Consider the following 16,425-nt stretch of genomic DNA (forward strand, 5'->3'; position numbering starts at 1 on the left):
AAAGAATTCCCCATCATTTTGTCCTTCCCACTATCTTAAAATCTTGACCTGTTTTCAAATTTTACCTTATATATTCAATTTTTCTGACCTCTCCAACTAGACATGGTTTTCCTTTTCTGGGACTCTTCCTAGCTCTCCACCTGCATGTCTCATATTTACTGGCCATATTCAGTTCTTTGGGTTGCTACTTGCCTCCCCAGGTTTTAAGTTCTTTGAGGGAGTGAACCAAGTCATATTAAAAACTTTTCTATGACTCCTTGTGCCCTTTATTCTTGGTATTTACTCTGCAAATATTTGTTGAATGAATCAGCTTATTAACACAATAAAAGGCAGTTGTCATTTTCCCCAAGCACCCTTTCCTGTAATTCAGCCGCAGTATTTGCTCCAGGCTGGGATCTAGAAACCAAGAATAAATTCAATGGGGATTATAAAAAGATTGACAAAAACGATTTTACTGAGGGTCTCGGAAATTATAGTGTTAAAAATAGAAGTCACATTTTTGGTCACTGTGGTCACACCTGTCTGATTCAAAACCAGCTTTGCAAAGAAAATGTTTAGCTGGTAATATGTACCAGATGTTACCATTTGGAGAAAAACACAATTAACTTGAATATTGTAAGGAGGGCGGAACCTTTACCGGAAGAAGGTCCCTTCTCTAGTGCAGAGCTGGCTAGGGCACAGTCCTCGCATCCACAAGCCTCGTGATGCCAGCCCGCATCCTGCCAATACAGCCCTCGTGCAGTCAGAAGGGCATTCCTTCTGCAAGTCGGCCTCATCCAAGATCAAGGAAGAGGCACCTTGATTTGCCTTTGACTGAAAACCAGTGACTCACTTTTAGCCACGATTAGGAGAAAGTTTCCACTAACAATTCAAGGTTTGCATAAGCTGCTAGGATCTAGCTCTGTTCGTCCACGGTAGGCTGGCTCAGGTGTGCCCTGATTAGCCTGGCTCCATCTCAAATCCTTTGGAAATAGTGTTGCCAGATTTAACGAACAAATAATCTAACAAAAAAAACAACACAAGAAACAGGCTGCCAAACTAAATCAGAATTTCAATCAAATAAACAGCAAATAATTTTTTAGTATAAATTTGTCCCCAATATTGCATGGGACCTAACTTATACTAAAAAGTTATGCATTTACCTGCATCGAATTGAACTAGACATTCTGTATTTCACTTGGCAACCCTGTTTAGAAACCTTAAAACCAATCCTAGATGGGAGGGAGAAATGAGTTCTGTGATGGGGGATTAGGTGGTTCTTTCCTTTTTTTATTGAAATATAGTTGATGTACAACATTACATTAATTTCAGGTATACTACATAGTGATTTGACATCTGCATATATTATGAAACGATCACCATGATAAGTCTAGTAACCATCTGTCCCTGTACAAATTTTTTACCATATTATTAGCCATATTCCTTATACTGTACATTACATCACTGTGGCTTATTCATTTTACACCTGGAGGTTTGTACCTCTTAATTTCCTTCACCCTTTTCAACCCCCTACCCCCCCAACTCCTTTCCCCTCTGGCAGTGGTTATTTTCATTGATGTTATTTTCCAGTAAAATCTCTGAACTGAGCTTTAACGTGAAAACAGATATACTGGTAAATCAAATACTCAGTTAACCAGTTTTCAAGGAATGAGGAGGTAATAACTGCATTTGATGGGTGAAGCTGAATGAGCATAATTTAATCTTCCCTCGATGACTCAGAAGGTACCTCTGGATGTTGTAGGGCCTGAGATCATCCTTGCAAACTCTGATCAACACAGGAACACGCTGACCTGTGCAGAAGCCGCAGTTAATTAACTTCTGGTTAACGAAAAAGCCAACAGCGTTTGCGGCGTGTTCTCAGACAGCGAGGGCATTTTCACCAATTTCCAGCTTTGCCAAAATGATGAAGCCTGCCTTGTCAAAATAATGAAAATGCTCCTTTGTCAATTACCTACAAAGTAGAATGGTTTGCTCCAATTTTGTTTTCCTTATCTCTCTATATGGTGACCCACCATTGTATACTCTGGTTATTCCAGGATTGCTGTATTTCTAAAAAATAATTTCTGAATGGAAAAATTGGGTTAAAACTTGGGGGCTCTGGAGACTTTGGATTCAAGTGATGTATTCTCATGGTAACTTTTAATTCCACAGTTTCTTTAAAAAAAATCCAGATTGAGTTGGGGCTTGCCCACTCAAGCGGAAAGGGTAAAATTTTGCAGTCCAGTCACTTGTTTATCATAAGAAATGGATAAAACTGCAGTTCACTCATTCATTAAAAAAATAAGTGTATTGGGCACGTATTTTGTTCCAGGCACACAGGACGCAATGGAAAAGAAGATAAACATGGCTCCTACTTTCATGCATCTTCCAGACCCCCAGTGAACCTGCAGTCTTATATTTCTTTCATTGGTCTCCACCGAGGGGACCATGGCCTCTAAAAGATGAAAATTATCTACTCTGGTAATTAAGAAGAAAACACTGATATTGTTGTCTCATTAGGGGCTCTGTTTGCTGGGGCCTATTCTAGGTTCAATTTATTGAGTACCATGAACTGTTTAATTTATTGGGTACCGTTTAGTGAGCACTTACTCTAAGCCAAGCGTTATAAAATCCTTTCACTTAAATCTTCATTACAGCTGAATCAAGGAGATGGAGATCTACTGACTGACAAGGAGATGCAGATAAGAGGGACTGAGGGTCTTGTCCATGGTCACTCATTCACTAAATGGATAGCCCAGAGCAAAGCCTGGATATGTCTGCACACCTTCTTTTTGTGTGACCATCGTTATGACACACTGGCCTCTCCAAAAACCTGCTTTGATCAGTTATTTGGCGGTTGTAGCGATCTTACTAGAAATATCTTACTAGAAAGTGTCTAAAATATATTAGGGGTCATGATTAAGATAGTAGCAGTATGCAATTTGAAAAAAATAGCTACTTAAAGTAACTGTAAAATAGAATATGTGTGAAAATATCAAAACATGGTATTTTAGACATCTGTTTAAATAACTAGGTCATTTAACTATTTTTAAAAATCCAGTAAATTATTTGCCTTGTTTACCTGTGAAGACTCATACTCCTAGAATTACCTTTCAGGAAAATCCCGGTGAAAATGAGAAAGAGCAGTTCAGGCTTAAACAAGGATTTTGTTTAATTAAAAGGAGAGCCAGAAATTCACAATTCACACTAATGCATTTGGAGTCTTTAAGAAGTTTACTTCTTTTTTTCTGGTACAGTGACGTGAAATTAGGTGGGAGGAATGGACCAGAAATTTCCACCCTGCCCTCAGATGGCCTTGTTTCTATGAATTTATGGATAGTCTCTCACATTTGTAATGCTCTGAAAATGACCTAGAACTTTCATGCAACTGCTGATCAAGAATAAAGCCAAGGTGGGACTCCCCTGGTGGCGCAGTGGTTAAGAATCCGCCTGCCAACGCAGGGGACACCTGGTCCACGAAGATCCCACATGCCACGGAGCAACTAAGCCCGTGTGCTACAACTACTGAGCCTGCGTGCCGCAACTACTGAAGCCCGTGCACCTAGAGCCTGTGCTCCGCAACAAGAGAAGCCACAGCAATGAGAATCCTGCGCACCGCAACGAAGAGTAGCCCCCGCTCGCCGCAGCTAGAGAAAGCCGGCGCACAGCAACGAAGACCCAACGCAGCCAAAAATAAATAAATAAATAATAAATTTTAAAAAAAGAATAAAGCCAAGATTATAGCTAACCTTCACTGCCCCTTTTCTCTCTCCAAGCCCCTCTCCACCCAATTCCTGCCTCCAAGGACTTGAACTTTCTAAATGCTTAGATCCTAAAACAATAAACAAGTCTGTCTCTAGGATGGAAATAAATAAAATTTGGGGAAGAAATCAAAAGTCAGTTTTCACTTTCCAAAACGAACTGTACTGTAAACAAATGTTTTTTTTTTTTTCTCCTTCATTAGCTCTTCTTCAAATTGCTTGTAATTTCATGGAAAACTGCCCAGGTGATTTTTTTTTCCTTCAAAAGTCAATAGTTTCCTTCTCTAAAAATAATTATACTTAAGAGGATAAAAATAAAAACAGTAGTGTTGGCATTCATGCAATGAGAAGTTAAATGCCCTTAATATGTATACTAACATTATATGAAAGATAGTTAGCAGATTTTTTTAAAAATAAATTTATTTATTTATTTATTTTTGGCTGCGTTGGGTCTTCGTTGCTGTGCGCGGGCTTTCTCTAGCTGCGGGATGTGGGATATTCCCGGACCAGGGCTCGAACCCCTGTCCCCTGCATTGGCAGGCGGATTCTTAACCACTGCGCCACCAGGGAAGTCCCAGTTCCCAAATTTTTAAACGTTGTTCACTTTTAATTACTTTTTGGTGAATCAGTTACCAATTCTGTCTTTGAAGTTTTAAGCTTACTATGGAGGTTACATTGTACTTTTTTTTTTAATGAAAAATTTGCAGTGTATTTACTTAAATGGAAAGGAATTCTAACGTGACTGCTACTTACTTCAGAATACAGAGTGGTTGTACAGGAAGATCAATGGACAAGTAAGAGCAGTACTGGTCGCCATAGAAACACAGTGAGAATAACAGGACCTTCTTTTACTCCCCGCTCGGTACCTGCCTATCTTTTTAGCCACTTAATCGCCCAGTACCTCATCTTCACCTCTCAAGTGGATGTAATCCACCTACTTGTTCCAAATTTAACAGAGACTTTTAAAGTCCTTTTAATGTCAGAAGAAACAAACTCAAAAACGAGAAATACTGACAAATTGATTTCTAATATTAGCATATTCATTCAAAAAAAGATAGACATATATTGAGCCAAAACCTAGGAGAAAGTTGTCAGGGCAGTTAAGTGAGTAAAAGGAGAAATTCTGGTAAATTAAACTCCTCCTGAACAGCTACAGCTGATAAGGCCACCTCTAGACTTCAAAATTAAAAAGACAGGTAAGTCAGACAGAGAAAGAGAAATATTGTATGATATCGCTTATATGCAGGATCTAAAAAGAAATGATACAAATGAACGTATTTACAAAACAGAAATGGACTCACAGACTTAGAGAATGAACTTATGGTTACGGGGGGGAAGGGTGGAGGGAAGGGAAAGTTAGGGAGTTTGGAATTGACATGTACACGCTGCTATATTTAAAAAGGATAACCAACAAGGACCTACTGTATAGCACAGGGAACTCTCCTCACTGTTAAGTGGCAGGCTGGATGGGAGGGGAGTCTGGGGGAGAATGGATACATGTATATGTATGGCTGAGTTGCTTTGGCTGAAACTATCACAACATTGTTAATTGGATATACTCCAATATAAAATAAAAAGTTAAAAAACAAAACAAAAACAAAAACAAATAAGATACAGGGATATAATATACAGCACAGGAATATAACCAATCTTTTGTAATAACTTTAAATGGAGTATAATCTACAAAAATATCAAATCACTATGCTGTACACCTCAAACTAATATAACATTGTAAATCAACTATGTTTCAATTAAAAAATATATATGTAAATTAGAAGAAAAAGTAAAAAGACAAAGCAGGTGAAGAACATTTCACGCAACAGTTATTTACTGTAAATCTACCATGTAGCAGTCAGTGTGCCGAGTACCGAGGAGACAAAGGATGACGGAGAAGGTACCTGCCTTCTTGGAGCTTTACCTGCCTTCCTGGAGCTTGCCGTCTAGTGGAAAAGCACCACTTAGTAAATACCCACCACACGCCAGGCTGTGTAAATGCTTTGTATCCACTGGCTGATCCATTATCACAACAACCCTGTTTTCCAGGTGAGATAACTAAGGCTTTGAAAGGTCATAAACTGCCCAAAGAAATAAGCCAGTGAGTAGTACAAGTAGGATTTGAACTCACTTTTGTCTAAATCCTAAGTGTATGCTCTTAACTATCAAATGAAAATGACCGACCCCATTTATACCAAATGACTCTCCCTATATTTAAAAGTTTACATAAATCAAACCCAGGTGATCTTCAATCTTACCTGTTATCTTGCAGCCATAGACTTCAAATCTCATAGATATGCCAGTTTCCCAAGTCACAGGTTTGATTCGGACAAATCGAGTTATCAGGGGTTTGGGGAAAACTCCAATCACAACATCTGTGGGGTTGGTGTTTCCCTGAAAGATCTAGATGGAAAAAGGAAGGGCCCTTTAATAGCAGACATTTTGGATTGTCTGAAAACAAATCCAGAAATATGTTTTCACCAGTGCTTGTCAAATTATTTACAATTTCCTCACTGTTTACCGTGGTTGAGGTAGTGTTAATAATTTGTCATGTTATTTTTCCAAATAATGGCAATCAGAAAGAATTGCGTCTAATATAGAATGTTGTCCTAATCATCTATTCAATTTTCTGAGAGGATAGAGCCTCCAAAGGTACTATTATAAGGATAGCATTTGTTATAGAATACTATGCTATTATCTAAAAAAGTGGGAAAATTATTAACATTATCAGAAGGACTTACAGAATACTGTAGACAATTCTTGGGAACTCTCACTACTATACTTTCCCAGGAACCCCCCCAAAGGAGTGCTTTTTGAGTTCAATGTAGGGTCTGGCTTTTTGAAAATTCTAGGTTATATTCAGCACTAGGTCAAGGAGCTTCCTCCCTTTTAACTTCATTTCTTGATGGAAGGTCTTATCCCTGACGTTAATGAAAGACTTTAAACTTTTCCAGTTATTGGTAAAATTATGTGTTAGTGGTCAAAATCAAAACTGAGTTATAAATGATATGTAACAGAGAATCAGTTTTCCCAGGGCTTCTGTTTCTAGTTTTAAAAATGAGTCATTTTATTCTAAGAAAGATGAGGCATGTAACTGCAGATGTAATGAGTGCCAGTCACGAACCGGTTTCCCACAAGTGTCTGTCGGAGACACTCAGCCTGGGCATGGCGCCACGGCAGTGTCCTCCAGTGAGATCTCTGAGGAATGGGGACTGTCTGCCACATGGAACCCTCTGGCACTCGACCAGTCTCAGGTGGGACTGAAAGCCTCCACTCCCCTGGATTTTACTCCAGCTCTGGGTGGGGACAGCCGTGTAAAAGCACCATGTCTCAGTCACAGGTCTTGTATAGCTAGAGCATCCCTGGGCCATCAGAGGTGCAGAGACTCCCACCCACCTTCCCAGATGAGTCCTAGGAGGAGGACCACCGTTCCCCTGGGAGAAGGGGCTTAGGAGAGTCAGCCTGGAGTTCTTACTCCATTTAACCCATGAGGACTGCTCCATGGGAGGTGGTCAAATGCTTTAATAAGTCGGCTGTTAGCCGGATCCCTCTCCTGAGACGATTTAATATCGGAATTTATCCCAGCCTGTGACGGCCTTTAGATTTCTGTCTTACTTCAGCAAATCTCTCTCGGAAACAATCTGTGTGGAAGCATTTTTGTGTGACGATGAATAATGGGGACCTGCGTGAAGGAGCAGAGCTTCCCAAACCAGTGTTTCAAGGGCCAGCAGATCCACCTCAGGGAGGGACCACAGTCTGGTTCACCCTGAAGGCATTTTATGTTTGCTGAAAACCAGGTAAGGACACGCATGCCACCAACAGAAAGAGGGCTGCTGGAATGCTGGTGGTCGAAGGCCGCTGTTGCTGAGGTACATAGGCCAACTCTCTCTGAGGAAAGCAGGGCAGGGGGTGGTGCCTGAAAGGTCCCAAAGTAGTGAAAGGCAGGTGGGCAACGAGAGCTGGACTCTGGGTGGATGTGGGGATTTCATTCGGGTTCAGTGAAAGGGTGCAGACACATGCCAGGTCTTTGCTGACCCTTTATTCTTTCTGCCTCCTACTCTGGAAGGCCCTCTGTGTGCCACGGTGACCCAGATCATGGACCGGGAGTGAGCTGTGTGCACATCAGATGCCCCTACTGCCCTCGTGTGCTTCCCACACCCACATCCGGGCCACGCGGACAACCGCGGACCATGGCTGAGAAGCGTGTCTTGGAGAGACAGCGCTCATTGATTAAAGAGATGGCCTGAAAGCTGGGGTCAGCCCTCCCTGCTCTCTCCGGGTTCTTCTGTATGTTGGTGTGTCCTTGGCATTAGTGTTTTTTCGTTTGTTTGAAACTAAAGCATGGCTTCAAAAAACGACTCCAAAACAAGAATAAGTCATGACACTCAGGGTCAAAATTTACTCACTAGATCTCCACCAATGATGACTATGAGGGTTTTTCTTCCCCAGATGGAGGATCTGTTTCACATCCTCTAGGGCTAGACAGCGGCCTTGAGCTGGTCTGTTCACAGAGCAGCTGCATCCCTATGTCTTCGGCCTTCCTGCCTGCCCTAAGGGACAGTGAGGGCTTTGCAGCTAATCAGAGGGTATTTATAGGCCTCTCACTTCACACCCAGGAGGCTTTTCTCAGTTTCAGACCCAGAAGGAGAAAATCAAGGCCAGGGATGCCCCAAATGGAGACAAGGACATGTTAATTGGTCTCTTCCCGAACCCAGGATTCCAGGTTACCTGGATCTTTGCTACTATCCTCACCAATTCTGTGCATTTCACTTGGCCTCCAGGGCAAGTTTTTAATTTTGGGGAAACAGCAAGCACGAGTTCTCCAAAATCTTTTGATTAGTAAATCAGAGCAAGCATAACTTCAAATAAACAGCAGGCTGAGAAAAACATCTCAGTTCCAAATAATTCAGAGCAGAGTGCCCGGGGGGCAGGGCATGGTGTGGCCTCCTCGACAAAAAAGTAGTGAGGAGGTGGCGTGTGGTTCATGGGATCTGAGGGAACACCTTTAGTTCTGCTCATTTGCACAGAAGCAGCCAAACACACTTGTAAATTAGTTTGTGAGCCACAGAGGGTAGATGAAAAGGAGTCTTCTAAAACCAGCCTATTACAGAGAGGAAGAAAGGATCAATCTAGGAAAGAGAATGAGGAAACACAGGCAGAAAGACAAAACAAAACAACTGCAGAGGTTCTAAGAGGACGGTGTTTATCCTGCATAGTCCGTGTCCCCGTGGGAGGTTTAAAGTGATTCTTGAGTTTGACTTAATTTGGCCGGTATTGACTTTTCTTGGAAACATCCATATAATTTCCTTTTGGCTTCTGGATCTGGGAACATGAGACCCCTTGGTCAGATTTAAACCTCTAATTGCACTTTTCATTTTAAATCAATTCGAAAATAAACCAGGCCAGACAGCAAGCTCCCAAACAAGTGAAAATTGATCATCCACTTCAAAGACCAGATTGCTGGAGGAGGTGGAAGGGAAACTTACAACAGGTTTATTTCCTTCTTTTATGGTGATCCAGTCTTCCCCGTTGGAGCTAATGTCTATTCTGTAAGTCTTGACGTAGTATTTCTTCTTGGTTTCTTTTGAAATAGCTCCCTGTGTCCCGACAGCAGTGACAAAGCGCAGAAGGCCCAGGTCTACCTACAAGACAATACCAGCCTTGTCAGTTGCCCATCCTTGTACCTCCGGAATGTGGAGCATCTTTTCCTGTGGGTACCATGGTGTAGTTTTCATCTACCTGGGATCAACAAACCCTAATTCCATCGGCATCAACAACCCCAAGAAAGCCTCCAATATGATAAGACAGCAGCTGCCCTAGGTTGGCAATGGCCAAAAAAGAGACCTTTCTCGTCGTTGCCACCAAGATTGCTTGATCCTTGGTACAAAAGAGAAAACTGGGTTCAATATCATGTTACTATATTTTCTAAGAGATTCACAATACTTTCTAAACAGCACGTTAATAGATGTCATTTTACAAATAGAAAATCAAGACAAACAAGATAAGCTCACATACTGGACTAGAACTTGGGTCCAACGTGATCCCACCTCCCATCACTCTGCAGCATCCTACCTCCTTCCGAACAGAATGTGGATCAGAGCGATCCTGACTCTGAAAGCACTTGTGTGTACTGCGGGTTGAGAAATGGGCCACAGATTTATAATCTGGAATGGAGTCGAGAGAAGGAGGGCAAAGTTAGGATTTTTGATCCATCTAAATTTCTTCTTTTTCCATATCTCTCCTTGTAGTTCAGCTTGAGAGGCAGGAGGATTCCCAGGCATCAATCTGGGAAGGAACGATGCCTCTGTGGGACAACAGCTAGGACTTAACAAGCTTCCACTAGTGAGTTTCCAGGGGGAGATGTTCCTCAGCACAATGGCCTTACCTTCATCCCTCACTGGACTTTCTCACACCCCTGACGGCTGGGCCACCTGGAGGGCACCACAGTAGTGATGCCCAGAGGGTGACCAAAGCCCGAGGTCCCTGATTGCATCCCAGAGGTCTGCAGTGGCTTGAGTTGTTCCCATGGCCCTGTGATGTGAATGGGAAGGGCAGAGATCAGGCCCTCAAGGTTCCAGTACCGGCTCTGCCTTGAGCTTGCTCTATAGGGCCTCAGACAAGTCACTTCAGTTTTAGGCTTCTAGTTCTTCATTTGTAAAATGAACGAGTTGCACCAGATAACCCGGAAGACCCCCTTCCCTCTCTGACTTCCTAGGACTCCATGCTTTCAGAAAAGTAAAATAGGTATTTTTTCTTTAACTTTCCTTATTTCCATTGTTAATAACCAAGAATCATCTTAAACCAAAAATCATGACCAGTTTCTCTATATTAGAAATATTTTCCTTTTATGAATACATTTGATTATTCCTATAAAATTGTTTTCCTCTACTATGCCCTCTATTTATTGGATTTCTGTATAATACAGAGATTTTAAAGAAATGAAGCACAAATATTTGGCAAATATTTTGTAAAGGACACAAAAAGAAATTGCACGTTACAACTGATTAACAGTAACAAGATATTTCAACCGTATATTATATTCACTAGTGAGAGGCTGTTTTCCCTGAAAACGGTGACAAAAGCCAAAAAACAAAACCCCCCAAAACCCCTAAGCACACCACCGCCCCCCCCAACCACAACTGAATCCTGCTTTCCAGTTGCTACATGACAACCCAATTTTCTGAAAACTATATTTCAATTAACCCTCTAGTGCCCATGGGTCATGAACAGCTAAAGAATTTCCATTTTATGTACAGCCTGCCTTGTGAAGAACGGCTATTGTCTTCCACGAATTGCTTTTTCCTGAAGGCCCTTGGGGTAGTTAAATCAACACGTTGCCAGTTCCTTCAAAACTGAACCAAGACTTACATCCAGGAAAAACAGCAATGTCCCTGCCACAGAGAAGCCGACTTGAACTTAACACAATTCAACAATAGGAGATTTCATCTAGAAAGGAAGGGGATACCATTCAATGTAAAACAATCTTTATTTCATTTTCCTGATTTTTAAGATGTAAAGTCCAGGCTCTAAATGCTTTCACCAGATTTAAAAGAAAAAGGAGCAAGCCTTTAATAGCAATAAATATTTTAACATAATAACGGTGGATGTTCTAAATCTTAATTTAACAACTAAGTATTTATCCAACATATTTTATCAAGTGCCTATACTTGTTAACTGGAATTTGCATTTTTTCCAAAAGTGAATACTAGTACTTTGTATGAATTTGTGTACAAATTTCAAAAAACGGAGGCAGTCCACGTTTACCAGATTTAGCCAACAAAAATGCAAGATATTCAGTTAAATATGAATTTCAGATAAACAACAAACGTTTTTAGTATAAATATGCCCCACGCAATATTTGGGACATACTAACAACAGGTTCATTGCTTACTTGAAATTCAAATTTAACTGGGTGTTCTTTTCTGGATGTTATCTGGCAAGCCCAAACCTAACTCTATTCTGGACAAATAACCAGATGATTTCAGGTTGCTGCAAAAACTCTCTGATTTCCTAATGCTGCAACTTGAAAGTTAATGGGTACTCTAGACATGGCTGCATGGAACTTTTTCAACTGTTTTCAGATGCTCTCAGACACTTAGTGCTTTGCTGACTGTCCACTGAGTCATGCCCTCATGCCTAATACTGAATCCACTTTCAACCTGAAGGGCCCTTAAAACCTTGACATCCAAGGGAGCATGAAGTAGAGCTGTGCAAATAAACTCTTCCTGTCAAACCTACAAATGGCTCTTCAGTTTGGAAATGCTTAAATTCCCATGAGTGTATATGCAGCTTAGGCTGATTGGAAATAACTCTAGAACTTCATTCCCTGGCTGTCCTTTTCCTATTTTTAAAATTTTGTTCTCAGGGTAAGATTTAGTTACTAGGTAAGAAAGATGTTAACTGGTGGTCAACTAGAAGAATCTTAGGCACTAGAAACAACTGACTTGAAAGGAAGGAGCCATTGACTGAAATTAACCGGGTGCCCAACACATGAAACGACCAAAGTCCCAGACTGAAAGTGCCCAAAGCATACGTATGAATCACTCGTAAAGAAGAAAAGATATTTTCTTTTCTCAACAGCAATGAAATGCATTCACAACCTCCCCTTGTAATTGCATCAGGTTTCCTGTTGTGCTTGAAAACTCTGCAGATTCTCTTGCTCACTGTGCTGGGATACTTGAAATTTCATTTCATTTTTCCTCCTAACATTACTACCACTGTGTTTAGAAAGGACGAATGACAACCTCACCAAATGATTAGGACTGGGACTTGAACGATTGCAATTAAAACTGAATGGTACCCAGAACTCTACCAAGACACAGACCAGCACTGTGGAGACGCTCAATGGCAATACCACGGAGGTTCTTTTAAGTCCTTTCTCCCTGGGGACTTTTGTGGAATGCCCTAACAGAGACCCTCAGTGCCTGAGAGAGTTTGGGAGGAGATAGACAACTCTCAGCCTCAGAAGAACAACTGCTCACACCACAGGTATCTGTCAGGAGACCCAGAGGGACTTAACACCTGGGTGTTTATACCTTTCTCAGGGCTGAAGCCATCTCTGCTAATCATGACACTGGCCTCGATCTACCTGCTGTTTTAGTCTCACCTGCTGCATCTACCTCCCTCCAACCATATCTTCCAGCCACATAAAGTATTTATTCTTCCTAACACAAGATATGCCTTTTCTGTCTTTGTGCCTTCACATGTAAAGTTTTGTCAACTTAAAAGAACATTTTCCTCTTTTTTTTGCCTGCAAATGACTTTTCCTCTTTTTGGTCTGATGGGCAGAATAAGGCACTTCTAACTCCAAGATGTTTAGTGCAAAGCTCAGGTCTCCATCTGTCAATTCATCATATTGTGTTTTTCCTCTACTTCCATCCAGACTTTTATGATTTCTTTTAAGGAATATCTGCTTTTCTATATAGAAAAGTGATAGATGTCTATTGAAAATTCATAAGATGCAGAAGAGATTAAAGGAGAAATTAAAATCTTCATAAGACCACCAATAGGAAATAACAGCTGATAATAGCCTTCCAGAGTTTTATTTCCTTATGCAAAATATATGTAACCATCGTGTGTATATTTTGTTATTGTAAAAATGAGGTCGTATTACCTCTATGTTTGATAACCTGCTTTTTGTTTAGTTTTATGGATGTATTTCCATGCCAAAAGTATTTTTCTACATCAATTTCAATGGCTGCATGGTATTCTATGGCCTGACTGTAGCATCATCTATTTAATCAGTCGGCCGCCTGTGAACACTTCTACTCACCTTGATTGACATTCATCCAGTGGACACTTAGTACTGCGTTTCCACTAAGTTCTGTATTAAGTGGTGAGGATACAAAGGGCAGCAAGAATGGGAGACACAAACACAAGATTACAGGATGGGGCAATGCACAGAGGAAGGAGAAGTAGGGGGATTGGACACATCTCACAGCTGATGTTGATGTCTAAGACACCTACTGAAAGATGCACAGTAGGAGCTCACAAGTGGATAAAAAGGGAAAGGATGTTTTAGGGAGAAGGAGGAACAGGAAGGGCAGAGGCAATGGGGAGGAAATGAATGGATGAAATAACATCACTAGACAACCTACCATGTTTCCCTCACCGCTATAGACACTATTTGTCAAGAAATGGATTGATCTCTAAAGAGTACTGTGTTCTGCTCATTCGGAAGCAAAATAATCAGTTGTCATGAACACCATTCAAAATCTGGCCATCCTCTTGGTGGGTTAGCTCTTTGAATTCTGATGAGCTCTCACCAACCTCACATCCAGTAGACAAGATTGGCGACCCAAGACAGGCAGCTGGAGAGACAAAGACGCAACCCCGAGCAGTTCTACATAATGGCAGCCCTCTGTGTTTTGGAGGGTTCATCATCCTAAACAATATTTCCCTTCTTCTCTTAAAAATTCAGACACACAGTAACCGTAATTAAGTAACCTGCTTTCCCTAAATCCAATCAGCTCTGCTCCCATCGCTATTTTCTTATTTTGAAAGAATGTCATTCATTACTTCACAGCTGCTTTATTTTTAATTGGAAGATGGGTGTGATTTCACATCTGAGTTTGATGTACTTTCTGTTTAACATTAAGGGTGATGGTGAGGGGGTGGGAGGATGGGAGGGGGAAGCACAGAGCTGAACGTCAATTGCATTCACTGAAACTGTGGAACGTTTCACTCCATGTGTGTGACAAACATAAACATCTGGTACTTATCCGATGGTCTGTAGGCAATTTGACGGAAGTTTACCAAACTCCTTTTGAGTTCAAGTGGCCACTCTGAGTTAGCTTATCACTGTTAGCAGAAGTGACCCCATACGACATCCTGTTTCCAATATAAATATAAAAGCCTAACACTGCTGGTAGAATGTCTACCTACATCTTATCTTCACTGTGCTCCCCACACAAAGAGAAGACATAGCTAGACATCAGGCACAGAGGAGGAAAGTGCAACTTTCATCCCGGGTGGGGAGAGGCACACCAGTAGAAGAAAACAGCTGTCCTCATCCCCTTCTGGGGGGCAGGGGATGGTGTCGTACAGCTCCTGTGGGGTGAACCGTCCACCTCCAACTCCCTCTTCATTGTAAGATGTCTACAGGTATTAACCCACATGCACTTTATGGCCATGGCATTGTCTTAGTAATGACAGGAAACACAATCCCCAGATAAACAGAAGCCAGGAGAGATACACATTTTACTGGCAATCACTTGAGGACAAAGGGCACGTTTTAGCATCGTGCAGTAAATCATGAAGCAAACCTCTGCAAACTGCTGGTTAAATACCAGCATGCAGCCTCCCAGCCATGAAATAGATATCATCGCTTCCTATAATAATACATAACCAGCTATTGGTAACGTCGTAATGTGGAAAGCCTCATTTCTAAAATGAAAAATCTGTCTTGCTCAATAAAATACTGTCCATTGAGCGAGCATTGGCAAGGGAGTGTTTCCCGGCTTTTAACATTCCCAAGACAGGTCAGTACAAGAGCCTGAAAAAATAAAGGACAAAGAACTGGAGTCTGATTAAAAACAGGAAAAATACTTTCTTGGGGGGGAGGTGGAGTGTGTCGGATTCTTTTTAGAGCATCTCTGATGACTCAAAGAGCTGTTTAATTCATCACTAGACACTACAAGCTAAAGAAAATATTTTTAAGCAATTGTCTCATTTCCTTAGATAACACACGTGCTTTCTGATAATGCCTAAGCATCTGAACATCAGTGCTGTTCCAGGATCTGGGGGCTTAATTCACAGCACCTGATCATCATGTTCCTTGACTTAGGATCTTGGACTTTTTATAGTTGCCAGTAGGAATACAACCATTTTATAGTTGGTGACATAATTATCTCTTTATGTATTTTTCATGATTACTGTATTACATAGAAAAAACACTGATGGCTAAAATTACTATTATATATAGAAAATTCATAAGGCAACCCCTATGTGTCAGGCATTTTATTAAGGGCTAAATGTATATACATTATCTCTTCAACTCTTAACAATCATACAAGGAAGGTTTTGTGGACAAAGCAACTGAGGAACAAAGTGATGTGTGAACCTTGCTCAGAGTCACGTAACTTGTCAGTGATTAAGCCAGGACTTACCCCAGATCAGACTGGTGGCCCAAGTACACGCCACTACACTATTCCTATCTTAAAAAGCACAATTATCAAAAGGTAATTTAGAATTTCTTAGTGAACAAAAATTAAATATTATAGTTATTCTTTCTGGAAATTACATATTTGTATAATTATCGAGAATATGAGACCATTTATGATTACTTTGACTCCGTTTAACGTTTACATTGACTACTGGAAAGCCAAATTTTGCAAATGACTCATTCATGCTGTTGAAAAACAAGACAGTGGTGACAGATCATTTTTAGCAAAAGATGATGAGAAAACATTTTAAAATTCTGGTAAAAAATACAAATATCCAAGAGCAAGAAAAGTGCAGTGCAGGAAGAACCTCACCAATTTTCTTTTCTCATCTTAATTGCTTGAATTAATTTTTTTTTTTTCCATAAAGGAAAGCATTTTCTTGGGTGGAAGCAAACTACTGGTTGCACCAAAGCCTGTGCTGATAGTAAAACAATCCCAAGTGAATGAACAGATGAATTTTCCTTTCCGAAGACTTGAGTCAACCAGCTAGAATAACACTAGATAAGGCTGTGCAGCCCAGATGCAGC

At 40.9% G+C, this 16,425-nt stretch overlaps 1 protein-coding gene across 8 annotated transcripts in view; it reads right to left on the bottom strand.

The window, feature by feature from the left end:
* Positions 1-16,425, bottom strand: part of NRP1 (neuropilin 1) — a 135,698-nt gene that overhangs the window by 33,398 nt on the left and 85,875 nt on the right. For all 8 annotated transcript variants that reach the window (XM_061178881.1, XM_061178874.1, XM_061178895.1 and 5 more), the window contains 2 exons: positions 9,221-9,376; positions 5,993-6,137 (listed from right to left, as the gene is read on the bottom strand). In XM_061178881.1, the coding sequence (XP_061034864.1) occupies positions 5,993-6,137; positions 9,221-9,376 (301 nt within the window). The remainder of the gene's footprint in view (positions 1-5,992; positions 6,138-9,220; positions 9,377-16,425) is intronic.

This window comes from Eubalaena glacialis, chromosome 2 (genome assembly GCF_028564815.1).
Source record: "Eubalaena glacialis isolate mEubGla1 chromosome 2, mEubGla1.1.hap2.+ XY, whole genome shotgun sequence".
Taxonomy (NCBI): Eukaryota; Metazoa; Chordata; class Mammalia; order Artiodactyla; family Balaenidae; genus Eubalaena; species Eubalaena glacialis.